The sequence below is a fragment of the Diuraphis noxia genome, unplaced genomic scaffold (assembly GCF_037042655.1).
Source record: "Diuraphis noxia isolate RWA-SAM2 unplaced genomic scaffold, SU_Dnox_SAM2 contig0004, whole genome shotgun sequence".
Lineage (NCBI taxonomy): Eukaryota > Metazoa > Arthropoda > Insecta > Hemiptera > Aphididae > Diuraphis > Diuraphis noxia.
Window position 1 is genome coordinate 51,123,840 of NW_028301714.1, and position 27,895 is coordinate 51,151,734.

The 27,895-nt window shown below is 26.3% G+C and overlaps 2 protein-coding genes across 2 annotated transcripts; one reads left to right on the top strand and one right to left on the bottom strand.

The window, feature by feature from the left end:
- Window positions 1-1,147: 1,147 nt before the first annotated feature.
- Window positions 1,148-27,616, top strand: Naa15-16 (N-alpha-acetyltransferase 15/16). The gene is made up of 17 exons (XM_089225692.1): window positions 1,148-1,331; window positions 1,881-1,965; window positions 2,028-2,172; window positions 2,263-2,380; window positions 3,985-4,125; window positions 5,375-5,519; window positions 5,632-5,847; window positions 5,908-6,087; window positions 6,366-6,535; window positions 6,615-6,767; window positions 7,506-7,634; window positions 7,789-8,002; window positions 25,778-25,977; window positions 26,043-26,151; window positions 26,220-26,462; window positions 26,541-26,638; window positions 26,699-27,616. The coding sequence occupies exons 1-17, from the start codon at window positions 1,275-1,277 to the stop codon at window positions 26,900-26,902; spliced, it is 2,607 nt and encodes an 868-aa protein (XP_089081818.1). The 5' UTR covers window positions 1,148-1,274; the 3' UTR covers window positions 26,903-27,616.
- On the bottom strand, window positions 10,510-16,995 carry LOC107166859 (uncharacterized). Its single transcript, XM_015515684.2, has 2 exons — window positions 16,813-16,995; window positions 10,510-13,465 (listed from the first exon to the last, which is right to left on the bottom strand). The coding sequence occupies exon 2, from the start codon at window positions 13,463-13,465 to the stop codon at window positions 10,529-10,531; it is 2,937 nt and encodes a 978-aa protein (XP_015371170.2). The 5' UTR covers window positions 16,813-16,995; the 3' UTR covers window positions 10,510-10,528.
- Window positions 27,617-27,895: the final 279 nt, after the last annotated feature.

The window sequence follows — 27,895 nt, forward strand, 5'->3', positions numbered from 1 at the left end:
GTATTCAATATTGCCGGGGCGTCATTTGGAGTAATGTTTTAAAGCTAATGAGCTTTAGCCCTCCCCCCCAATTGACTAAGTGAAATCCAAAAAATAACTTTTCAACATTTAATTAAGACAACAATAAACTATTATTTTATGTTGTAAAACTAGATTTTTTAAAATAATAATATGAAAATATAGGTACTTAATTTAGTGATTTTCTATAAATTTATCGTATCTCGTACTGGCTCGTAGGATGGCATAACTATTAATTATTAATAATTTGCTATTCCAATAAAAATAGTAGGGTAGCAATTGCTGCCTTCGATTTTTATCGTATAAACACAATTGAAAGTGCGGTAAAACAAAGTGCTGTGCGAATGCGAAAATCACTATCAGAAACTTCATCACACATAACTTTCATAACTAAGTATAGTTCATAACTGATAGATTCTGATTGCAGCATCATTCTTGTAGCAGTGGATACGTATGTTTATAAAATCAATATTTGTAATAGCCAATAGGCATGTTGAACTCAAGTTACATGTGAATGCATTGCGTAATATTTGCAAAATAGCGAACTTATCAATTGAATATTCATTAAATCATAACTTCATAACCGAAGTCCGAACAAGGCCGCTAATTTCTGACTTTACAATTATTTTTCGTAAATCTAATTACATAAATTAAGGTAGAATAAAATGCAAAAAAGGTGTTCGATAAAGAAATAAAGTTACCAAAATTCAAAATATACAGTGTGTTGACTTATGATTTGATTATTTTGATTTAAACCATGATAAATTTATCATGATTTAAACTTTAACACAATAAATTTCACCGGTTGTAAATAGTTTGTAACATAATATTTTGGCGGTTATTTGTATGATTGAAGTTACAACCAAAAATAAGTATATTGATTTTTCAAAACAAAATTTTAAGTTTTATTTCGTAAATGATTTAGTTTAATGTTGGATGAATAATTGTATAAATATTATATTTTTGATTGTCTGTCAATAATAATTAATAAATTAATGTTTTGTTTAAAATTCAAATAAATTTCATTTTAGATTGTTATTCCATGAAAATCATATGTCAAAGAGATTGTGAAAACATATTTATCATTTTAATATGTTTCTAACTTCATCTTCAACTGTATTTATGATTTCTCTCAAAAAGTGTTATGGAAATTCTCACGAGGATCGTCTTTCTTAATTTATATTTCTTACGGCTTTTGTAGTGCTTACAATCTTGGTAATTTATTCAATTAGGTTCTGACCAAAAAAATTTAAAAAATGCCATCGGGTCAACCCTTACCGCCTAAAGAAAATTCCTTATTTAAAAGAATTCTAGTAAGTACTATATTAATTTCCTATTTGATAAACAAGGTTTCTTTGTGACATAGCAGGTAGGTATTATATTTATTTTTTACCTCTTCTGATGTTTTTTTTTAAATTTTTCTAACAAATTATATTCATTCGACTCTATAATTCGAAGTTGATGGGATTTATACATTTCTAATTAGAATTGCTGAGTGGTTCGAAATATCAAAAGGGTTAAAAATAAAATTGAACTAGGTACCTACTGCATTATGTAAAAAATGTCGTGCCTACGATAATCATTCGATAGTTATTGAAAATAATGAGCCAAATCTATACACAATCATAAGGTAGATCATAAGATCAAAAGAAATAGAATTTGATGTAAACACTTTGAACTTTGAATTATCCTGTGTAACGAAGCTAATTTTCTTTAAACTTATGAATTACTGAATGTAGCTAAACGCACTATTTTTATTCAAATTACTGTAAAATTTTCGTGAAATGAGCAATTACTTGATTTAACTTATACCAATCATACTTAACATTTTAATTTGACTTACTTATTTTGTTTTATTTTAGAGATGCTACGAACAGAAGCAATATAAAAATGGACTTAAATTTGCAAAACAGATTTTGTCGCATCCTAAGTTTTCTGAACATGGAGGTAAATAATTTTTCATGCAATTTAAAATGTAATTTAATAATATTCAAATATGATTTGTTTAGAAACTTTGGCAATGAAAGGACTTACTTTAAATTTTCTTGGCCGAAAAGATGAAGCATATGAACATGTTCGACGTGGTCTTCGTAATGATCTCACTTCACATGTTTGCTGGCATGTTTATGGTCTATTACAAAGATCAGATAAGAAGTTAGTTTGAAATATAGATTATGCAAATTATTAATTTTTATATTAATACAGTTTTAATAGAATATAATTAACCATCTTAATGTTTTTTAGGTATGATGAAGCTATTAAATGTTATAGAAATGCACTGAAATGGGAAAAAGACAATATTCAAATTTTACGAGATTTATCACTGCTACAAATTCAAATGAGGGATTTGGAAGGATATCGAGTAAATATAATTATTATTCATTCATTGTTTAGATTTAGTTTATTTTAAAATTTTAATTAATTTTTTTTATGATGTTGTTCATAATCATCTATCTGATTGGAAAGTGAATCAAGTGTGGTACTTTAGGAAGGTCGAAATTCTTGGTAGTTTTCAAAAGAGCTGTGTAAAAAGAAAAAGAGGAAAAATTGGAATTTTTATGCAAAATGTTTTTGATGAAATTGTTTTTGGATTTTGGTATAACTTAGAAACAAATTACCGTAAACACATGAAATTATTACTGAATATTAATATTAGCATTTGCCATTGACCATAACATTTTCAAGATTAGGTTTGGTTATCAAAATATTAAGACCAATTTTTATCTGTTTACGGACACTCAGATTTCTATTTTTTTAGTTTTTTTTTCTATAAATATCAATAAACTTTTATTTGTTGGGTTAAAAGGGTTGAAAATTTAATTCAAGGCTTCTTATTTATTGTGATTCGATGGTAGTTGATGAATGTTAAAAAATTTATGGTTACAATTTTTTATAATTATTTAAAATTCAGATTTTGACAAAATAAAAATCTTGTAGATATACAAATTATTTTAGTTAGAAATTCATAAAATTTATCTATTTAAATCTAAAATTTGAAAATAGAATACAAGATTATTCAGTAGTTTGTCTACTGTTATCAAATAAAAAATGTTTACCGGAAAGTCAAATTAATACAACTTGAAATTTACACCGTACATTTATTTAATTCTTATTCTTAGTAAAATTTTCAAAATATTTCAATTCTTTTTAGGTTATTTATAAACATTTGAAATTTTTTTAGATTCTAATTATAATATGCATTTTAATACAATAATATTTGTTGGGTCAAAAAGCTTGAAAATGTAATACAAGGTTCCCCGTAAGTTGATATAATAGCAGTATTAAAAATACATAGGCACTTTTTCTTTTGTGTATGTTGTTTTAAGTTCACATGTTGACTAAATTTATCATATTCTAAATTTACAAATTATTTAGTTAAATTATCTTAGGTCAACTAACTGGTTCCGTTCAGAATCGTTTTTCATGTCAATTATGTTAAATCAGTGAATTTAAATTTTATACCATATATTATAGTGATCAGTCACCTATTTGTAACCTACTGTGCAGCAAAGCGACATTCACTTACCCACTTTTTTAACTTAATTAACATGTTGACTGCCATGTGACCATTGACAATATGTGTAATCGGTATTCAATATGCTAAGTTCATTATCCAGTGCTATTTCAAATTAATTCTGTACATACAATAAGTATTTGAAAAAAATTTTAATATATAAAAAAAAGTTATAATAATATGTTCAGTTTATGATGATTCCCACTATGCCACCCTGCCTTTTTAGTGCAATATTGTAGTAATACCATAAAAAAACATACACAATTTGAGAATTGCAGATGACTAGTGGTCCCATGGTACTCAGCATGTTAATTAAATTCCAATGAGTACTTACTATAATACTAAAAATGGTATGCATAGCATTTTGTCTCAGTGATATTGCACTGTGTGGTGTCTTAAATAATTTAGTGCAAGATTTTAAGTATCTTAAATTCTTTAATTTTTTTTATAAGGACACAAGATATCAATTGTTCATGCTACGGCCAACTCAAAGAGCATCGTGGATAGGTTATGCAATGGCATATCATCTATTAAACGATTATGATATGGCTTTGAAAATTTTGGAAACTTTTAGGAAAACACAAATGGTTTCTGTAAGTTATTATTTTTATTATTCATACTTAAATTAGACATAATAATTATAGATGTTTAAGTCTTATTACTTTTGTATATAATCCCTTTAATTTTAAATTAGCCCCTCTTTTTTTTTACATTACAACATATATCAATTATCTGATTCCGTCAAATTGTATAATTCAATTTATGTGGGTCGTAAGCCAAATTGGTATATATACTAAGTGTAACAGAAAGATCCGAAAAAAAATCATGTTAATTAAATGTATAAAAAAATTGTTAATATTACGTGATAAGTAAATAATTTAAGAATTAGGTATACACGTCAGAAAATTCTCAAAAATAATATTTTTGAAAAAGTTATTACATTCCAAATAAATTCTTTTAACATTTCCCTCAATCGTTTCTCTATGATCAACAAGTGTTCATAAAAAAAATATCAATAATTTAGTATTGGGGAGCTTTCATTATTTAATATTTGTACTTATTTGATTTTTTGTCATATTTTTTTATTATTTAAAATAATTGTTGAACAGTCTGTCAATGGTTAAAAGTGAATTAAAAAAAATTAATATGATGGTATAACTATAGATTGATTCAATAATTATTATTTTGAATAATTATAAATACAATTTCATATTTGAAAATGTTATATAAAGAATGTTTAAATATTTAAACAAAAACTAAACAATTGTTATCATTAGAACATGAAAATTGATTGCCTTTAAACTTTAAACAATTAAAAGTTACTTAACAAAAAAAGCAAAAATATGACATAAAATGACTTTAATACATATTAATAATGGTTTAAAATCAATAAAAATAAAAATTATACAAGTTTGCATATTACTTAAAATTATTTAATTAAATTATAAAGCATATTTGATGTTAAAATTAATGAACAATGATTATCAGATAATAATTATTTTTAGTTAGAAAAACCCTGTCTCAGAAACAATTAAAGCAACTTTTAAATGAGCTAAATCTTCAGTACTGAAGTCATCAGGAAAACACTCACTTGAAACTAAACTTCTTTAAATTAGTGATAAATGATTACAAATGTCAAGAGACAATATATAAATGCAAACTTCAAATTATTTGTTTAGATTCGCATATTTTCAACCCATAAAGAATTATCCTAGAAGTTCAAAAAAAAAAAAAAAAATGCATCAGTATCTGAACTTTAATTTTAATTTATATTTTAATCTTTTAGTAAATCATATTTTGTTTATGAAGACTATTAGTATAATATCTAATTTTTGTATTTAGGCCCCATTTGATTTTGAGTATAGCGAACTTCTTTTGTATCAAAATATGGTTATTCAAGAATCCGGTGGAGTGTTGGATGCCATCAAACATTTAGACATGTATAAAGAAAATATTTTTGATAAATTAACAGTCTTAGAAATTTATGGTATGTTATAAATTTCATTTTTCTGTTTAATATTTTAGTATTTACAATTTTTTTGATTTATATCATAAAAGAAGTTTTATCTTTTAAGTTTATGATATATGTTTTATTTTAGGTTCATTATATTTAAAAATGGGTGAATATCATTTAGCTACATTATGTTATGAAAAATTGCTACGAAGAAACCAAGAAAACACACCTTACTATTTAATGATTAAAGAAGCTAAGCAATTGCATAATGATGAATGTGTTTATAACATGTTATGCGGTTATCGAAAAAAGTTTCCCAAAGCATTGGCTCCTAAACGATTGTGTTTAACTTTTGCAACAGGTATGTTCATTGTTCTAGCCATCAAAACTTTTTAGTAATCATTCTTGGCCTTAAATTTAGGAAATGCATTTCAAAGTGAAGTTGATTCATATTTAAGAGCTGGTTTCCATAAAGGTGTTCCACCATTATTTGTAGATTTACGGTCGCTATATAAGGATAAACATAAAGTACAAATAATAGAAAGCCTATTGGAGATGTATGTAAATAATTTGACAAAGTTTAGTTCATTTGATAGTGAAGGTATGGTATTATTTTTATTTAAAATATTAATATAAAGTTATGATGTATTTTGTCAAGTTATGTTGCTAAACATTTTTTCACAGAGCAGTTAAACATCAGTAGTTAGTCCATAAACTTTTCAAATTTCATGGAGGCAAATTTGAAATTCAACTTATCTCTAGATTAAATAAATTATCATACATATTAATTTGATATGACTCATTTAAGCTTGTTCATTTTTAATTGATTGATTCTTGTTGATATATATTGTATAAATTAAGCATGTTGGTTTATTTTAGATACTTCCTGTAAAGAACCTGCTTCTGCATTGCTGTGGGTCTATCACTATTTGGCTCAACATTATGATTACCTTAATGATATACAAAAGGCATTAACATACATTGATATGGCTATTGCACACACACCAACTTTAATTGAACTATTTGTCACCAAAGGAAGAATATTTAAAGTATTACATTTTTTGATTTAATATTTTCATCTTTTGCACTAAAGACTGTAGAATTATTCATCAAATTTGTGTTAATTAGCATGCTGGTGATGCATATGAGGCATATAAATGGCTGGATGAAGCACAAGGCTTGGACACAGCTGATAGATATATTAATTCTAAATGTGCTAAATACATGTTGCGTGCAAATCTTATTAAAGAAGCAGAAGACACATGCTCTAAGTTTACAAGGGTAAGACTTATTAATATATTTTTCTTCTATTATGTCATTTAGTAGTATTTTAAAAATATTCGTGTTAATGTTATTTTTTAAATTATCTGTGTATTGTAATTAATAATTAAGTTATGAAGCACATCTCTCCCGTTTTTATTTCTAAGTAAGTTATGATCATTTTAAAATGTCGCTTAAAAATTGATGTAACTTGTTTTTATTAAAATATCATTAAAAGCTTCCAAGATACCTGGGACAAATTATATTACTGTTAAATTTTATAACAGGTCAATTCACTCTTATTGTAAAAATTGCGGAGATATATGGATCATTGTTTATATAAAATTTGGTATGCTGTTTGTCAGACAGAGACAGCATATCCAGGTGTGCATCCTTTTTAGGAAATTTTTTATCATGTACCTATATAGTTATCATTTATATATATAAATATATTTTTTTTTGAAATTCAAACCATAATATTTGGTGCATTTTGCGCACATAATGAAATATTTCAGAAAAATTGTCTAATAATATTTTATTTTTTTAACATATTAGTAGTTAATATTCTATAGTTTAACCTTATTATTTTGAATAATTGATTCATTTATTTTATTGAGAACTTCAGTTTTATTTTAAAATATCAAAATAGTAATCTTAAATATTTGTTCAAATATTTTTTTCAATCTTCTTATTTTGTAGCCTGTGTTAATATATAAATACTATCATTTATTCTATTCTTTTTTAATTGATATTTTACAGGAAGGTGTTTCTCCCATGGAGAACTTAAATGAAATGCAATGTATGTGGTTCCAAACTGAGTGTGCATTGGCTTATCAACGACTAGGAAAATGGGGCGAGAGTTTGAAAAAATGTCATGAAGTCGATAGGGTAAATTAACCTTTCATTTTTGTATACAGAAATTTATAAATGTTCTATAAATATTTATTCTGAGCTTATATAGTTCTATAGAATATTAAAAATTGCATTATTTCAATCAATTTATTGGGCTCATAATTGTTTTCTAATTTATTTTATTTTATAGCATTTTACTGAGATCATTGACGACCAATTTGATTTTCATACTTATTGCATGCGTAAAATGACTTTAAGGTCATATGTGAATTTATTAAGGCTTGAAGATGTGTTACGCTCTCATCCATTTTACTTCAGAGTGGCACGATGTGCTATACAAGTATATTTGCATATTCATGATAAACCTCCAACTGATGCATCATCTAGTAATGAAATGGATACAGGTGAGTTTATTGTTAATTGCCTAATTTTTATAGCCAATAAAAATATGTATATATCCATTTGGTATAATATTCCTTATAAGTTTTAGAAATTCATACTTTTATTAGAATAATTTATAAAAAAATATTATTTTTTTAATAAATTTAACATAACCAAACTTGAAACTTATTTATGGTGTTGTTAAAATTATTATTTGTCAAAGAATTTAGTTGAGTTAAAGATTACAACTAAAACAAGTTTACAAACGGAAATGAATTCGAATTATAAATATGGTATAAGGTTACAAAATAACATATTATATAGTACAACAACGTCAACAACAAATAAAATCTTATATGTATATTATGAAGTTACAGTGGCGGAGGATTGACCTTCTCGGCGCCCATAGGCACGCTCAGTGTTTACCACCCCCCTTTTTAATACTTTCCAAAAATCGTAATTTGAATACACTGACACAAATAGTGATATAGCCGTCCCGTGTGTGAGATATGGTTCAAAAGTACTATGGTTGAATAATTATTAATTTACACTTTATTTCATATATTGTATTACATAATATAAATCTTACAAGTTGCAATTGATAATTACGTCAAACATTGAACATTCAAACATTTCCGCCGATAAATTTATTTATATTTACTCGGAGAATCACCAACGTCGATCAGTTTATATTAAATCAACATTAATTTTGCCTTATTCATATTTAGCGGCTGCATATTTCTCATGCGTATTGTGTAATAATGCAAGTTATAACAAGAAACAAGTAGCCATTAATTTCTTCAGATACCAATAATTATGAGTACTATATGATATGAATATAATATAATAATGCATTAATTTAAACTTTAAAGTACAAAGTATAATATTATTTATTTTTGATGTTTTGTTTAATTTTATTTATTCATTCCTAAGAACTACCCTAAAATGTTTTAAGTATCAAAATTATTATTTTTTGAAGCTATATTTTTTTGCAATAATAAAAAATATTTTTTTTAGTTCTGTAGTCCTATGAATTTTTGTTAATTTTGTCATGAGTTCAAATTGGTATAATAAACAAAAGAAATACAAAACCCTATATAGTAAAATAATAAATTCATGTATGTCTATTGGTATCTGGAAGTTAAAGTTCTATACTTTATCACACACACACTCACACATAACAAACTTATAATTTTGTTATTTATGGATTGTGATCAATATTTCTCTGTATCTCAATATTTTACTTGCACTTGTATATTATCTAGTATGCAATTTTTTTATGGAAAATGATAAAAACTGTTAAAATATTTGAAATTATATTTTATTGTTTTATAATTTTATAAGTTATAAATTTATAATCATCTTAGCATGTTGTGGAGTTGTCACTGCATTGTAGGTAGTGTAATTTCAAATGCATGTGTATCTTTAAAATATTTTTAATTTATTTTAAGGTATTATTAAAAAGTAATTCTTAATAAGTTATTCCCTGCCATATTTATACAGGCATTATATTTTTACAACCAATAAATTGTGTGACATTAAAGGGTTTTAGAAAATGTACTTATTTTCTTTTATTTTTTAACTCTAATTTTAACTTTAATTAATAATAATTGTGAACAACATGTTATTATTATTTATTCATATTTTAAACTTTTGTATCTGTACGTGCATAAAAATATACCATAGACTATGGTCCATATTATAATGATTAATCACCTGGTGGCAGGGTGGTAAATATGACACTAACACACTAATGGCTTGGAATGGCAAGCAAGTACCAAATATTTTAAACTTCTTAAATCCATTTTAAATTGTATTTTAAGTTTGTTTTGCATCATGGCTAGAATAAAAAGAAGCATCATACAGTATATTGTTTACTGTATACCTACTCGACGTGTTTCAATATTAATTTCATTGTTATATTTTTTTATTGATAAATGATTTTAATTTATTATGCTACAATTATTATTTTGATATATACTTAATGTTTATTAATAAATAGAAAAAATTTCTTACATAATATAATGTATACTCAAAAATACAAATTGATGTCTGATAATATTTTAAGCTTATACAAATTGAAAAAAAATATTATCAAATATCCTTGATTCATCAAATTTTTTTTACAACTTGGTTTAAACAAAAAAAAATAATAGTAAAATAGTTTCTTATATTTTTTAATTATGACACAACATTAAATAAATATATTGAAGTACACCTTAAGTTTATTTCAATTCATATTAACTAAAATGTGATACAATAATTTACTTTCACTATTACTAATAGATTTATTTCCTAAAGAATAATACCATTAATCAAAAATAAAAAATGAATTTAGTTCCATAATATGTCAAATTAATTAAACACTAATAATATTGTATCTTACATAAGAATTAATTCATATTACATAATACAGTCTTTTCTTTAACAATATTAAATGTTTATTTGATTGTATGAAATGTATCCACAATATAAATGGTTAAATTATAACTTTTTGCATTTCAATTTCAATGCTTAAAAAAAAATTAAATACAATTAGTGTTAAACCTTTATTTGACATTTCTTTTATAATATTGATAATTATGACTACCTAAATTATATTGTATGGGATGTCCAGTGTGAGTTGTTAAAAAGAAAAAATGACTTCCGCTATTTCCAGGTAAATTGTATGAAACTACACGATTTAATGGTCTTTGTGTTGATACTATATTATATTCTGAATCAATATTTTTTGTTGGCAATGGTTGTTTATAGTTTACTTGAACATCATCAATTAATGTCACTGGTGTCTGTGAGTATATAGATTTAGGTTGTTGAGTAAAATATTCTGTATCATGATTTCTCAATGGCAATGGTCTTTTAAAATAAAATTGAGCATCATCAACCAGTGATGTTTGAGGAAACTTAATCCGTGGTCTTTTTTCTATTGCTTCAATATTTGGATTTTGTTGAAATATTGTTTGTTGATAATTTTCTCGTGCGTCTTCAAGGTATTGAGTGTTTAATACTTTAATATAGGGTCTTTGAGTGACTACTCCACTATTTGAATATTTCTGTGGCTTATAGTTTACTTTAATCCCATCATGTATTGAAGTTTCTGGAACATTTTTGTATGGTTTTTGTGTAACCAGTTCTATATTTGGATTAGTTGATGAATGGATTTGCTTTTGGTGTTTATTATTCATTTTAGTATCACTATAATATGGTGTTTGAGATACCTGCTTGTATACATTTTGAGTAACATGTTCTGAATTTGGATTCTGTGTTACAAATGAAGAATCCAAATTATAATTTATATCCTCATGTAAGGGAGATTGGGTTATTTGTGTATATGGCCTTTGAGTAATTTGTTCTAAATTTGGATTTTCAGATCTCAAAGGTTGTTTATAGTTCATATTGGTTCCTTCAAATAATGATGGTAATCTATATAGTGGTATTTGAGTAACAAATTCAGCATTTAAATTTATTGGTGGTATTGGTTGTTTGTAATTTACTTGAGTGTCATCTAAGAGTGATGGTTGATGTATATTTAAGTATGGTCTTTTTGTAATTGGTTCTAAATTTGGAGTTTTTTGTAGTAGAGGTTGATTATAATTCACTGGAGCGTTGTTTTGTAGTGAAGTTTGGATTAAAGGTTTTTTAATTATTTGATCTGTATCAATATTTTTAGGTGGTAACCGTTGATTATAGATAATTCCAGCATCAATAGAATATGGATAATTTTCTTTAAAATCATTTGAATTTTGGGATATTATCTCGGCTTCAGGATTGATCTGTGGATGTTTTTCTTTAAAATTTACACTTATATCATCATGCAAAGAAATTTGATGATAATTGTAATAAGGTCGGACCGTGGTTATTTTTGACTTAGAATTGTTAGTTGGCAATGGCTGTTTAAAGTTAACTAATATGTCATCAATAATTGATATCTTATTGTCATTTTTATTACTTTGAAGTTTTGATTGTGATGTTACTTGGGTTGGTTTCTCAGTTCTAACCTTTTGACCAAAGAGAGCAAAATATTTTTTTGTATTTTCATCTACTAAACTGGCATCATCTTGTGTGAAAAATGCATGATATGGATTATCAGTAGCTAAGTTGGGTTTTTCTGTTTGATAACCATAATCAATATCTAAGTATTGATTATTTTGTTGTGGCCACAATTTATATTTTTGCTTCTCCATGTCATTATTGAATTGAGTATGTTTTGGTTTTTCTGACCATTCTTGAAATACATGTCTTTCTTTTTGGTATTCTGTCATTAGTTTTTGTTTATGGATTGGATTTTGAATTTGGGATTTAATATCATACTCTGGAGCTATATAACTATACTCATAATATGGCTTGACTGTAGTAGACTTTTCATAATTATTTTGGAAATCAAATTGTGGACTTTTTATATTAGAACCTTCATATTTATTGTGTTGAGCAGGTTTTTCTACATCATATTTATTATTTTCTTCATAATAATAATATGAATCTGGACCACTTGTTGTATGTTCTGGTGGGTTTTCTATGAATAATTGGTGACTGGAGAAATTAATTTGTCCGTTGTGATTTGAATCGTAATTATTACTATTTTCAGTTGTACTAATAAGTATATTACTTTTGGTTTTTAAACCTTCAATATAGTTGGGTTTGATCGATGGTACTGGAACCCATCCATTTTCTTTAGAAATATGATTCCCTTTGGGAATTTTAAAGTATGGTTTTTGATTAAATCTGGGAATTGTTTTATTTGTATTTAAATTAATTTTTTTAACTTTTTCTGGCTTTTCTAATGGGCCAAAGAAATTTGGCGGTGGTGGCAAAACTATTCCAGGAACTAATGGACCTGGTGGAACTCTAGTAGAATTTTCTTGAACATACACAAAATCATACTTAGGTGGATAAAATAATGACTGATCATCTTCATCAAATGTTGTGTTTGGAAGTAGTTGGCTTTGAATTGGTGGGAATGGAGGAGGAAATACTGGATTCCAAGTAGAACCATTAATTGATATAAAATCAACAGGTCCATTGTCTTCTAGCTGTATTGGAAATGGTGGAGGTATTTTAGGATTTTCTGGTATTTTTACCTGTCTTAGTGGAGCAATAAAGTTATCTATGTATGACCATTTTACTTTTTTATCACTAAAATTCCCCCCTCTTAGTACAAGTAAATGATTTTCTGCCAGCCATATTTCATCAGGATCTAACCCTCCTAAATTATTGATGTTGTCTTTTGGTACTTCAGGATTTATGTTGTAACTTAAAATCCCAGGTCTTGATGGAATGTCATTGAATAGTTCTTTATGTATAAGACCATACTTGCCTTCATAGATTTGCTGTGATAATGTCTTATCATCATCATTGGCCGAGTTGGATTGATCCACATTAGTTAGGGTCTGACCGTTCTCTGCTGCTAATAAAATTTCTAATACAGGTTCCGCAACAGTGCTTGTTAGTATTATTATTTTTAATATCACGTATGGCAACAAATACATCTGCAAAGAAAATGTTATAGATTAAAATTAGGTTATTTATGTAAGTTTTTGATTATTTGTATGAAATAACAGGAATCACGCGCTTATGAGTCTTGAATTAATTGTTTAACTTCACAGTAGTTACGTAACGTCAAATAACATTAAAAATACATATCATTATTACAATGCATTTTTATGATAATGAAATTAAGACATGAAGTTTTTTTAGAAGCAATCACTTTTATTGTAATATTTTAAATTTAATATTATATTTAGTAATAGAATTATTAAAAAATATGATGTTTTATAAAAGATTTTTTTTATGGTTTCTCTAGCTTAAACGTTAATATTTTCTTACATATGATATGTTTTACATATATCATACACTAATTATATGCTATCCATTTTAATTTACGTGTTTTTTTGGATTCCTACTGAATTGAGTTAAATAATTGGTTTTATTCGTGTTATTTGATCAATCTATAGAACTATTTTACATTCTACATCTAACTAGTCAGTTTTTAAATTCAACAATAGTTCAAAGAATGCATACTATGGAAAACATAAATCATAACGTCCTGGATACTGAAGGGGCTAAATACGGTTTTATGAATGCAATTTAAAACAATAGGTACCATCATATATTACTAACTTGTGACAAGACGAATAATGCGAGATAAGTGTCAAACACCAAGTTTTAAAATCTTATCTATATACATCCATACTTTTTTTTACTTATTTCATAATTTTAATATGCTGAATTTGTTTTGTTTATTACTACGCCCATAAGCTACTTCAGGAGAACCTATAAATACATTGGAATTTTGTAGACAAAAGAGTTTATTATAACTGGTTAACCTTGCTCTGGTACAAGACACGATTTTAGTGCTATTTGACCTACAGCAATAATAATCACGTAATTACTCTTGGGAAAAGTCCTGTAACCAACTTTTCACCCGGGGTTAAACGAAATTTTACACATTGCTTTTATATCATGTTATATTTAAGATTGTATTAAATACAGTGTACAGTAATGAATATAATGCAAAAACAATTAGTCATTCATTATAAATATACGTATGAAACTCCTATACCAACCAACTACCCATTTTTCTTGTGAATCATAACAATATTCTTAAAACAAGATTGAAGAAATCAAATTTATACGATCTTGTATATTATATTATATTCTTCGACTAGTCATACAGTCAACTAATAGGTAATTCTGTATCGTAAAAATCCCCTATTTTTATATTTCGGTTAAAATCGTGTAAACAAAATATAAAAGGTAACTTCTGTTTGTAAAACTTCTCTATGCGCATACGTGCATTCATACATTCATACATACGTATTACATACTCGAATAAATGAATGGTTATATAATGTGAAAATTACAATTTCCATTATAATATAATATCCGATTCATGTATGGCGTCCTCGGGTGTCCAAATATAATCATTTGTGTAATTGTGTCTTTTGTTAAAATACTTATACTATATTTGACATAACGGTATTAATTTATATTTTATTCATTTTGTCCATTAGTATTTCTTCGTGTCTCGTAACGTTTCATTTATTATTGTAAAGATAAACGAATTATGTTAGATGACCAGTATTTACGTATGCACTATTTTCTATTTAGTTGTTATTATATTTTCACTGGTGTAAAATAAAAATACCATGTATTCATTTATGAACCAATGTTTAATTGAATAATATGTACAGTTTACAGTTATACATATGTTCGTTGAATTGTAATTTTAGATGTTTTTTTGGATTATCTTTATCGGCTTTATCCATCAAATAGGCACTACATCTAAATATTATATGTATAAAATATATTAAATATACTTTTCCAAACATCAAAGATAAGTTTAATTTTCTAATTTTTTCCAAGTTTTATATGTTTAGTTTTTTAGTTCTATTAAATATAGTAACAATAGAATTTAAAAAAAAATTGAATGAGCGTATTGACTATTGTTTAGTGAACATTAAATAGTATTATTAAATGATTAATCAATTAATATTGATTGAGGTTACCAATTATAATATTAATAATAATAATGATTAGTAAATAAAAATATTAAATTTGCAGCGATCTTGTTTAAATATCTTTCCTAATCCATTGTTTTTGATTGCTTATTATATTAATTAGCTTACTACCTACAGTACTAATTATTTGCATTTTGATGCCAATATTTGGTTAATTCAAAATTGGTAAAAATATAAATTGTTTATTATTTATTTTTTTAATAATCTAAAATCTGCCTTTACTCGTTTCCCTTACTTACCTATGTTATTAAATCGAACTTAATGGATGAAAGTTATTTTGTCATTTGTTATTTGTTCATAAATAATGGGTAAATCTAAAGTGATTAATATAATATTGTTGTATCTTTTATATTGATTATTTTGTATGATATAGTTGTTGAAAAAATTAGTTTTGTCCTTGTATATGTTATACGCCTTCTTTATTATACACCTCTGTCCAATTCAGCAAAACAAATCATTTTAATCTTTGCGTGTAGTGGGCAATATTCATTTTATAAAACTCCTCCTCATCAGATTATTATAAAATACTGAATTAGTCATTTATACATTATAACACAACGCCTACCCGATTCATATTATGTATAATTTTACCACCTGTATAATAAAATCAATATCGATTACTTCAGTACAGTCTGAATATGGTATTTTAAGAACGTAAATAACGTCTCCCAATTTATTAATCATGAACCAATAAAATCAATAATTAATCTTATATTGCACATAGGTTTAATTTTCGTAAGTATCTATTATAATAGATTGTATTCTAAGCGAACCGTCTAAAATTAAGGTATTTTAATTAATTCATTATTCGGCTATGGACTAGGTTTATGCATTACTCAGGTATATATTTTAGACTCATATGTTAAGGCAATACTTTTTTTTAAATTTGTACAAGATAAACATATTCGTAAATAATCGAGTTTTTTTTATTGATAAATTGATTTATCTATAGTGGGCCAATAATTGAAGTTATATAATATATTTAAATCATATCGACGAAATAACATTATTCTTTCGCCTATTTGTGAAATAAAGTCTTAACTTGTAATTGGTAACTTTGAATAATAAATGTTCATACTCCATAAAAAAAATTTTTTCATAAACACTAAAATTAAATTTTAATTAATTTACTAATTTAATACAAATAATATATTAATACATCTCGGGCAGTGTTAAAAAAGAGTATGTACTTAAATAAAAAAATGATTTCATGTGCAAAATTATATTAAAATTTTCGAAGTTATCTTTGTATGTTACATTCAATACAACTGTTTTAAGATTATATTAATTACAAGTGAAATGTTTATTGTACGTACCTTGAAATTGTATAGATGTATATTCCAAATAAGCAGTAATTGAAGTGCCCATTACACAAAAATTATAAACTTAAACTTTGAATTAAAAATAAACTGATTTTTAAAAACATTCGTCATGCTACATTTACGTGGTGTAGCACGACATCACGATATAAACTGAACACATGGAGTGCACGCAGAATACTAATACCATAACTCATTCATGCAGTTTTTACTTTGTCGGTAGGAGAGGTACCCTCTAGTCGAGGGAAAGTTAAGCGTTTGATTTAGGAGATTATAATCCTTGTTAATCTTTTTGGATAATTATTATTTTACATTTTTGTATTTTTTATTATGGTATTGAAATAAAATAAAACAAAACTTATAATATCTTAAATACTGTATTATTTACAAACGATTAACATGGCTCAAGTAAATGAATATGGATGTGTTTTAAAACTATAATGTATATAAATATTATATACATTTATAAAATCTTATTACTCGTTTTTTTATTTTCTTAATATTTTTTAAAGTAACGCATTATAATCAAACATTCTAATTTATTTCTTTATTTACAAATGAACATCAGATTTTTCCGATTTCGGTAGGTATCTTTAAAAATACTTTTAGTAATATGAACACAGATTAAGGTGTAATGTCATTTAATTGTATCTTAATCCTATGCGGTTATACATAATAATAATTTGAATAAAGTTGTTAAATAATGTTTTTTGCATCCGTGTAATTAACCAAACAAGATTAAACTTATGTGGTATTTGAATAAAAAGTAACTTCCTTTATCAACAATTTAACTGATTCGTGACATGATGCCCCTTCGTAATCAACTCTTTATTGTTTTGTCGAGTATAATATAATATAATTATCGTTGAATAAAAAGTTATAAGTTCCTAATTATAGAAATAGTTAAAAAAAAATTAGACCTAATTTAGAACTTCTATTAAATATACTGTTTAATTACACTTATTAATTTTATTTTAACCATACTAATGACCAGGTTAGGTTATAACACTGAGTGTGAACACACTTATCTCGTTTCGTAAGCGCAAGCTGCAATAGAGCATAGCATGATGTATTATTATTATATTTGAAAAATTATTGCATTCGGATTTCAGATTTGATTATTTCTAGCGAATATCTATACAAATATGGTCATAATGTTGTATAAAATTACTGTAACTTTTGTTTGTAGTTTTTTTCAATTACGTTTTTTAGTACCTAATGATAAATTATATTATATTACCCAATATCATTTTTTTTTTTTAAACCCATAAGCTGGGAAAGTATATTTTTATATCTACCCCTTGGCTCAATGTGTTTATATCAAATATCTGTAGATATATATCCTAATCTTATTAAATGCATTAACATGTTACATTAGAATTTATTTTTTTTAACATTACAACAGACACATAACTGGCAAAAAAACCGCAAAACAGGTGTGGTGAAAGTTTTACAAGAGGGCGCGGTAACTTTAAACTAGAGCAACTACCAGAATCGTGCAATGGGCCTCGAGCCATACACGCGACCAGCCTCCTTCTTTTTATTTTTATCTGGATACATATCACCTTACAATGGTCAACTCGATTTTCTATGTGTAATTGGCAATTTTCATACTATATTGTAATGAATCATCACGGACTACCATTATTTATACTATACGTCTATACCAGATATAGTTTTGGACTGCTACGAATTACATCTTACTCCAACTTGGGACTAGGGGTGTATTTATAGAAATAAATACGGAGTGGAACACAAACAAATTGTAATCTTTTGTCCTGCTCTTTCTGATTACATTATCATTTTTAAAAACATTACACAATACACTTAATAGTTGATTATAATATTTAAGTCTGTATATTCAACTCGTATAAACGTGCTGTCAATAACAATATTACTAACGAATATCTGCAGTTGATCAAGATATTCGTTAAAATATTTTTGCAGTGACAGTAAATGTTTGCCATTTTTGTCTCAAAAGTTACAAAACTATTTCAACCCATCCAATTATTATTTTAGTTATACTATTTATATAATACACAAGTATGATCTATGTGGAATGGCTGCCCTTTAGTAGTGCTCCGCTTAACTATATTGTTATATTTGCGAACATATTGTACATAGGTACCTTTTAATTTCCTTTATTTTTACCCAGCGATTATTCAAATATTAAATATGTGTAAAAAATATTACTTAAGAGGACATCACACCGGCATGTGTTGTATCCGTCTTACTCACGTACAAAAAATAGGAAAAACTGTTTTATACTGAATATAGCAACTCAGGCTGTATTCTAAGCTAAGCAACTATATTTGTACACTATAGAGGGGAAAACGTTTACTGTGCAAAATCGTTTTTATTTTTTGGATACAAAAAAAGTTTGGTCTAAAAACTGTTATTCAAGTTTGAAATAATGAACTTTAAAACATTAAGAACTTTTATTAAATTATTTATATCGAAAAAATAAAAACGATATTGCATGATCAATTTTCTCCTCTTTATATTGTGAACATTTGGTTGCTTAGCTAGTACTATACGACCCGAGTGGTTCTTTCTCGCGTTAAACAGTTTTTTATATGTTGTACGTTTGTAAGACAGATACAATATAATATGCCCTTGTGGCAAGGATTTTTACTTGTGTTGTTTCCTTAGAAAATATTATGAAAGAACATCTCAGTTCAACAGCGTTAATAAATAATCTTCGTTTTTTTTTTTTTTTTTTGTAAAAGTTATTTCTTGTACAAAATATATAAATACTTACATTTTATTTTAATGTCTTATAAATAATTTATGTTTCCTGTATCAGCATGAATTCATTTAAATTAATATTATTTTATAACAATTTATTTTTATTTGCATATTTATGGTATTATGACATTAATGACAATAATGTACAATATTTTTACCTGAAACTAAAACAATTTTAATATGCCTTTAGTGTTATTTATTGTTGTGTTATTTGGTTTTACCTAACTACAGTAGGGAATCTAACAATATATTTGATTACACAATTTACAAGTTGGTAGTAGTTAGGAAACTACTATATATTAATAATATAGATAGAATATTATGCATGTTGTAAAGTTCATGATATTGCCCAGAATTTAGATTCTATTCTAAACACTTTCGAATTTTAATAAGATAACACACCCACAACTTACTTGTGTGACCCACCCAAACTAGTAGTATACCCCCATAAGAAAATATGTATTTATTTTATAGTGTATTTAATATTTATACATTATCCAAAATTATTGTTTCTTCAAATTAAATGTTTTTTTTTTTTTTTTTTACTTTATTAAGAAATACACAATCTATATGCAATCTGCACAATAAGAGTATGAGCTAATGACAATGACAATATAATGAAATTTTGAATGAAGAAGCCACCCACCGATGACACTTACGTCTTTAATTATTTTGTTTTAACTTTAATATTATTATTATAAAATTAAATGTAAAAGTATAAGTTATTAATTTTATCATAATATTAATAATATCTTGATTCGTTTGATTTGTTGTCTTTCTGAATGCCGTAAGCAGTTTGTCATTTTAAACAAGCATTGTTCTAAAACTGCATTGACATATTGTCAAATGTAAGTACTAAGTATGATATTATTAATCGTTGACGTTTTTGAATTTTTTCCATAGTTAACTATAGTCATAATAGTAATGTTTATTAAAATAATTATTTGGACAATACTTAAATCTCGCTTTGATACTAATAATATATTAAAAATATATTACGGAACGATAATGATACAATTATTTATTTAAAAATTTGTATAATAATTAAAAGCTATTATTATTTATTTTAATTTGAAAGCTTAAATTGCTTCCTATACAAAATATACTAACAGAAAATATTTTCAATTTTACTTTTTGTAGTTTACCTATGTTATTATTATTAGGTATCTAAATTGTGTGTAAATACGTAAGTAAATTTCGTAGAACTATGATACATAGTTTAACTCGGATAGCAGTTAAATTAAAAATTATTTTTTTCATTAATACATGAATCATATATTTTATTACTATTTTAACTGTTTTTAAAATTGGTTAGTTCGTGCGGAAGATGGGCATGATAGATATATCTTAATTCTTAATGCGAAATAATACGTGAAATAATTTATTTATAATATAGGCGAATTACATCTTAGATCAGATTTAATTTAAGATTCTGAAAAATTCTTCGACTTTAAACTTCACGGTCGATTTCTGGTATCAAATTATATATAGTTGTTACTTTGTAGACGTAGAAGTAAACATTAAAAATTTCCTATACTTTCTCAATAATTAGAAAAACGAAAAAAAATGTTTTTGTTGTAGCTTAAAATGAATAATAGTAAATACATAAAATGTTCACCAAATGTTTGTAACAGCATTTCTTGTGTACTTATTGCAATTTTCAAAATACTTTAATATGATTTTTAAACTTTTGATTTGATTTTTTTTTAGGTTATCTCATAAATGTTACACAAAGTTCCGTATTAGTAGTCCATGCTTAAACCAAAACAATTAAAATATTAATATTATAATCACAGTAATAAATGCAATGCTTTCGACAAAAATTGAATCATCCTACCAACAATACTATAATAATAAAATAAATTACTGATGACAATGTACATATAATTAAAAATATTAGGCTAGCTAGTATTATAAAATATACTTAGTAGTATTGGCTTACGAGCTGTCTTCGCTTATAATCATTTTTCGTATTCAATGAATAACAACTGAAGGGATCCAATATGTATGTTCATTATATTATGGTATCATATTTGTATATCATTAAGTTTATTTTACCCGATCAAAATGTGTGTGAAACATACATATTCATATAAACGTTTATTTAAAGTTTTTCATTTTGTTTTAAACAATTATTACAGCTGGCGTCAGTTTCACTTAGAATATTCCCAACGTATATTATATTAACCACGAAATCTTGAGAAATCCCCTATTGTAATTATAGGCAACGGGCAATCCAAGTTAATGATCTTCCTGCACAATATTTTCTAATTTGAATAAAACGATTTTAACTTTCTGTGCGGACTACCGTCGCGCTGCATTTATGTTCCATATCCATATGTATTTAGTATTCATTATATCATTGTTTGATAAAATAATTACAATAATACAAATAAATAAGTATAAATTTGTCGTTGACGTGTGGTTTGTCAGTAGTGGATGATGATGATGATGATAATAATAATAATGATATTATAAATACATTAGCACCGCCGCAGATTTAGAAACAAAATGTCTCGGTCACGAGAAATGCATTAACTTACGGTCAAGGGGGCCACCTTCGTTTATTTATTATTATGACTATTAGACCGGTTTTTTTATTATTTCATTTTATTATTATTACTATTATTGTACTTATAATATTTTGTTTGGGCGCATCTCGCACACGTCTTGTCTGACGTCGCTTCGTCCGGCCACCGACAGATCTCGGCGGCGTTATCGGTTTCGCATCGTGATTCATCTATTTTAAATCCGTCTGTACGTCGTCACGACCACGAAAGAGATAGAGAATGGGTGAGAGCGAGTGAGAGAGATTAATCCATTAACGCGCTCGCCGAACCACCGTATATGTCGAGTACCTATAATATAATATATACCTATGACGGGTAGTCCTCCTTAGTCCTCATTTTGCGCATTTTGTCAGTCGTTACAGTTTAGTTTGGGAAACGACTAAGACTGACCGTTTAAGCAACAATAATAATAATCGTAATATGCGTATTTTGGCGGCTCGTGGCCAAGACCCAGTTCTCATACGGTTATTTTTTTTCTATCATTTCTCTCGTCTCTTTATTTTTTTAATGACAACACATTTCAGATCCGTTTTAAACTATAATAATAATATAGACCCGTCGTCGTCGACGACTGCAGTGGAACAATAACCGCTCCACTAGATAATAATAATAATAATAATACACGGTTTACAAATCAAAACAATGGGCTATGTATTTACTGGAGAACTGCTTGTGTCGCCGCGTAAATTTTTTATTCTTTCTGTGTTCGCGGGAAACCAGTTATATATTATTACATTATGTATACTTATCATCGCTCTCGTTTTCGTTCTGCAGTTATTTTCCGTACGTCTCGTAGGTAAGGCACTTTTTTCCTTCTTTTCTTACCAATAAACTGATGAAGTAATTTGGAGTTTTCAAGTTTACCTATTATCGTCGGTTCTTACGCTTACAACTGTAATAAAGAATAATGTTGTAGTATTCTAGTGTAACGCCTACGCTCGCATTTGACCATCTATGTATGCTCGTCATTTTCTCTTTATGTTATATTGTTATAATATAAAATCCTAGAGGTTAAACGTACATTGAATCTGTAACGTTAATTACTTATGCTGGAATTTTCGTTCGCACGACATTGACTTATTGAAACAATTTACTGTTTAATACCAATACCTAAATTAGCGTACAAATGTAAATCAAGTATAAACCACAATTAATATTGTTGTTGTGAATAACAAAATATACATGTATTTTGATTTCTCCTGTGAAAAAACTTTACTTCATTAATATAAATCTGTTGAATACCACCTGCATAATACGCGTTTGTGGAATTTTAATTTTTTTAAATTTAATCAACGATTTATTATGAAATGTATATATTATGTTAAATATATAATTATATGATATGTGGTTGTGCGCACATAATAATATAATACAATTTGTCCGTAAAGAAGTGTCTGGCACTCAGACTGATATCATATAATAGTATAGGTACTTTTTTATTTGTTAGTCATTGGCTATTTGACTTTAAAAAAAAAAACAAACTGCACATTTATTGAATCATCAAAAATTTTCAACTTTTTACCGTATTTTTTTTTTTGTTTAAAACTAGTTGTGCTGTCAAGTAACATCTATGCAATCATATCAGGCATTAAAAAAATAAAAGTTAAACAACAATAATAATTTTTGAAAGGAAATCGTTATAACTCTTAACGCCGTATTTACTACGTTATTATTTCCTACAGTTTTCGTTTTCATTTTTTAGATTCTATAGATTCCTGGTCACTTCTTCGCGGAATCCTTTTATAATAGAATATAAAAACAAAATATTAAGTGAGCAACTATTTTTACCATGTTGTATGTCTAATAAATTATACACAATTCAACTAGCTGGGTATATCAATAGTTTATCGCCTATAATCGAATGACGGTTTAGGTAACAATGGACTTCGACAAACGATTTCAAGGGCTGATAAATTTTTATATAATGAATAAAAATATTTTAACGCACAATGCAAATTTATGTTACAAGACCCTGACTGTCGTTTATTTATTTTAAAGTAATTGTAGGTAGTGAAGGCTGCTCGAATGTAATACCTACTTGTAGGTAGTGTATTAAATATTCAATATCTTTTTAACAGTGTATTTCTGTATTTCCTACCGAGAGTTTTAAAAATGTATTGTATATTTGTATTGATGTTCGAAAAGAAAACTATTTTAACTAATTTTATCTATTATTAATGGATTTTAAATTTGTTTGTCTATTTACTTGTTCGTCACCGATATTCATTTGAATTAAATATATTTATTTAACAAAATATATTGTCTATGATTGAAATTTGTATTGATTATTTTCCAGTATTACTATTTTTGATAATTTATTCCAGTAGGCAGTAATATTAAGTAGTTTTAAAACTATAAACATATGTTATGTATTTTTAAAGAAATACAAATCTTCTGGCTTCCTACTGTATTTAATTTTGGTTAAAATGTTATATAATTATTAATAATAGGTTTAATCGTCTAGGTTTATTACAATAAAAATAAACAATAAGTAAAATTCATCATAAGAATTCATATTGATTTTTAAAGACATTTCTTTATTTATTACCAATTAGTTATTACCTGATGTACCTACTTATAACTTAACAAGAAATATAAATTATAAATTATTATTTCTGTCCTTGACCCCCCGAACGTAACTTCTAAATTAAAAATAGCTAGCTAATTTTGAGTGTTGGATTCGAACAGTTATGTGTTAAACGTAATTTCTTATGAAGGTATATTATATTATACATTTGAAGTTATTAAAGAATTGACTAGCGACCTAATCATACACTAAGACAAAAAAATATAGATCATATTTTCCAATCTACACTTCCATTAACTTTGGACCGAGTTATGCAACCGTAATAATGATATTTCTGTCTGCTCATATAACACTGCAAGGTCTCTCTTGTGGTTCAATTTCAACATTCTCTGACCAGTTGTTTTCCTGTTTCAATATTGACTTATCAATCAATCTAGATAATACTATAGGGTGCAAGATACTTTTGTAAGAACCGCTATATTCAAAGTAAAACACGTTAGTATTCGATATTTATTTATATGGAGATTATGCACATTGCGGTCTACATTAATTTTCCTTCTAATTGAAAACTATTTTATTCAGTATAGTGTATGCAAATACCATATATTATACATAGGTACACCGTACACCACGTCTGTGTACGAAGTACGTACCTATTTATTTATTTTATATTTTCTACTTGGATGAGTACTTAAAACGAATAACAATAGATATAACTGTTATAACACGTGTAGAGTAATAGACTTTAATATTATCATAGATGTCATATCAGTGATGTTACATCATTTTTATATTTTGACAATAGTAACACAGTTGATTAGATGTTTGACTGTCTATTGTTTCGGTTCACCTATTACATTCCAATGACGACCTTAGACGTACTTATTTGTTATATAGTACAGCATACAGGTGTGGCTCGAGGGAAATTAGTTTAAAATTTTTTAGGGCAAAGAACCTCCCTAAATTAATTCTAGTTTTTTATAGTAACTATAACATAATATCTTTAAATACATAAACATATAATATGTCATTTAATATAATTAAAATATATCTCACATTAGAGGGCTATTTAACTTTTTTTCTATTTTTTCAATATTTATTTAATATAATGTTTTAGGAAACTTGGCTCCAGGACAGTTGAAAAAAATGTTGAATAAGCAAAGAAAAGCTCAACGAAAAGCCCAAGAAGAAAAAGCTCAAGCATTAGCAGCTCAAGAAAAACGAGATATGCACAAAAATAGACAACAGGTAACCAATACCAGCGATGAAGCTGATGCAATGCCATTGGATGAACTACTACCAGAAAAGTTGGAAAGAGTAAGTGTTGCAGGTCTATTCCATGTCATAAAATAAATTTTAAACAAAATATTATGCTGATGTAGGTTGAAGATCCTTTGGAACAATCAATCAAGTTCTTGAAACCGCTTCAAGAACTTGCCTCAGATAATATTGAAACTCATTTAATGGCATTTGAAATTTATTACAGAAAAGGTATTTTATTTGACATTTTAAATATATTTTTAATTCAGTTTTATAGTTATTGAAAATATAATTTTTAGATAAGCTTTTGTTGATGCTGCAAAGTATCAAAAGAAGTCATCGTATTCAACCAGATCATCCAATGTTTCACAGTTGTCTAATTAGATTTATGGAAAAACTTTTAAAACTTGACAACATTCAAGAAGAAATGCAATTGGTGCTTAATAAACAATTAGAACCAATATTAGGTGGAATGTCGGCTGCTGATATCAATTCACAGTTTCTCAATAAACACCAAAAATCATTGCCAGCTTTAGTGCAGGGTGAATAATTAAACAAAACACTATGTACCATTAGTTTAAATTTTGAAATACTTAATTATTAATTATTTTAAACTTCAGGTTTGAAAATGAAGTATAAACTTGATAATAGTTTGCAAAAAGAAGTTCTTGACCAAATTACTAAGCTAGACGATTCCTTGGAAGATGTCAATATTCAAGTACAATTCTATATTTTTTTCTGTTTTACTTTTTTATCACTAATAACCTTCATGTTATAGACTTGTAGTGAAATTCTAAATTCATTAATCAATGGTGAATTTGGCGAAGTTGGTGATATAGCTGAAGAATATCGTAAAACGTGTTATAAACGTTTCCCATTGGCTACAGCTTTCCATACGGATCAAGATCGTTCTCCGATGGCATTTTGGTCTAATTCCTACAAAACGTTGAATGAAACGCATGAAAATTGTGTCAGTAACTAATTAAAGCCTGGACGTTAGATCAAAAATGTATTTTTTAATTTTGTTGAAAAGTTTTTTCTTATTTTCATAATAGGTCTTTATTATTATTTTTTAATATAGACTTATTATTTTTCTGTAGGAAAAACAGCATTTGTTTTTGTCTTGAGTATCCTGTAAATAGTTAATAATATATTATAATTTCTTTTCTCAAATTTAACACTTCACTAATCGATATACAGATTACAGTTTTGACTGAATATTTATAATTTATGTTTATAGTTTAAATTGCTTGATGAAAAAAAAACACTATTTATTAACTCCAAACAATTCAAAATGTTTTCTGTGATACACCTGAAACTTATGCTAATTATTGATTATCTAACTACTTTACAAGTTGATAAAATATGAACTTGTGTAAGAAAAAAACGTAGCTCATTTACTAACCAAAGGTTGATCTCCAGTCATTTAAATTTAAAAAAACTTATTTATTACTACAGTAAGTAAATTATTTTTTAATGTTAAATTGACATAAAATAAATATTTAACAACTATATGGAATGTAAATTTAATAGTAATTGATATTCTTTTTTGAAAGTAAAAAAAAAATGTTCTGTTGATAAAACCTGTGGTGGTAATTGAGCTTATTTTTTATTTTTTTAATGAAAAAAGTCAAATATATGTTTCTTTTTGAATAATATTAAAAACAAAAACAAATACAAACAATATTATTGATGACTTCATTGTGGTATTATGGTAATTAAGTTCATTCAACAATATATATTAAATTTTATAAATATATTATTAAAATGTCTGTGTGGTGTGATGTGTGAATGATCTGAAAGTTATTTGTATAAGCTTTTCTGATTGACAATATAATAATATTTATGTGTTACGAGTGCCTAAATAGCGTTGGCTGCACTGTCCAAATGACAAAATATAAATCATTCATAACATTATAATAACTTTTTAATTAATGTTATGCTCCAGTACACAATCAGTGCAATGGTTCTAGTA